Source organism: Teleopsis dalmanni, chromosome 2 (assembly GCF_002237135.1).
Source record: "Teleopsis dalmanni isolate 2A chromosome 2, ASM223713v2, whole genome shotgun sequence".
In the NCBI taxonomy this organism is placed as follows: Eukaryota; Metazoa; Arthropoda; class Insecta; order Diptera; family Diopsidae; genus Teleopsis; species Teleopsis dalmanni.
Window position 1 is genome coordinate 143,366,248 of NC_051847.1, and position 937 is coordinate 143,367,184.

The 937-nt window shown below is 33.8% G+C and overlaps 1 protein-coding gene across 1 annotated transcript; it reads right to left on the reverse strand.

Moving 5' to 3' along the window:
- Positions 1-496: 496 nt before the first annotated feature.
- Positions 497-937, reverse strand: LOC119675875 (keratin, type I cytoskeletal 10-like). The gene has a single exon (XM_038087093.1). It carries the CDS (start codon positions 926-928, stop codon positions 497-499), a length of 432 nt encoding a protein of 143 aa, XP_037943021.1. The 5' UTR covers positions 929-937.

Genomic DNA, 937 nt, shown 5'->3' on the forward strand with positions numbered 1-937 from the left:
GTCAACTCAACTTTGCGTATGCATCTTTCTTCTTTAGTGAATTCTTCGCACGAAACGCCTTTATCTAGTTTTGTTAAACTGTGGTTGGACTCTGCCATTCTTTATATCGTTCTGATATGCAAAAAAAGGTCCTGTCAGTCAACATCATTCACCATTTTGCGCAAATTTTCTTTTACTTTCTATATATATTTTGTAATAAAATTTTTTTCTTCCTACTTTTGTTTTCTGCACGTAATTAAAACTTGAACTGCATATAAATTAGAAATCAGTCAGCTATGCATTTATAATTTGCATTTTTTTCCATACTCTTCATTTTATATACATACTTTTATATGTAAAACAGAAATTTACAAACTTAACACAATAAAAAAAACTTAATTATTATGGTTAATACAAAAAAATTGTACTTTATTACATCTATTGCAAAAAAAATACTTTTAAATATTTTTTATTAAATTAAACTTATATAAAACTTAAATTAATTTAGTATAATTATTTAACCATAGAAACCAGGTCTTCGGAATCCGCCGTAGAAAGGTCTTCTGAAGCCACCACCATAAAATGGTCTGCCAAAGCCACCACCATAGAAAGGTCGGCCAAAGCCACCACCATAAAAAGGTCGGCCAAATCCACCGCCATAATATGGTCTGCCGAATCCACCACCATAGAATGGTCTGCCAAAGCCACCTCCATAAAATGGACTACCAAATCCTCCCAATCCACCTAGTAAACCAAATGTACGTGCTTGTCTAGTCTCACGATCGCCTGTGCTATCAGCTGTCGTACCGGCATCTGCATTTAAAAGTTCCTTGACGGCTACATTAGTTTCTTCTTTAGGTTCTATTAATTGTTGTGAATCTTCTGCTATGCTAACATTTGCTAAAACTCCCAGCACTAGCAGTACGCTTACATACCACAAATAGCGCATTTTAAATAT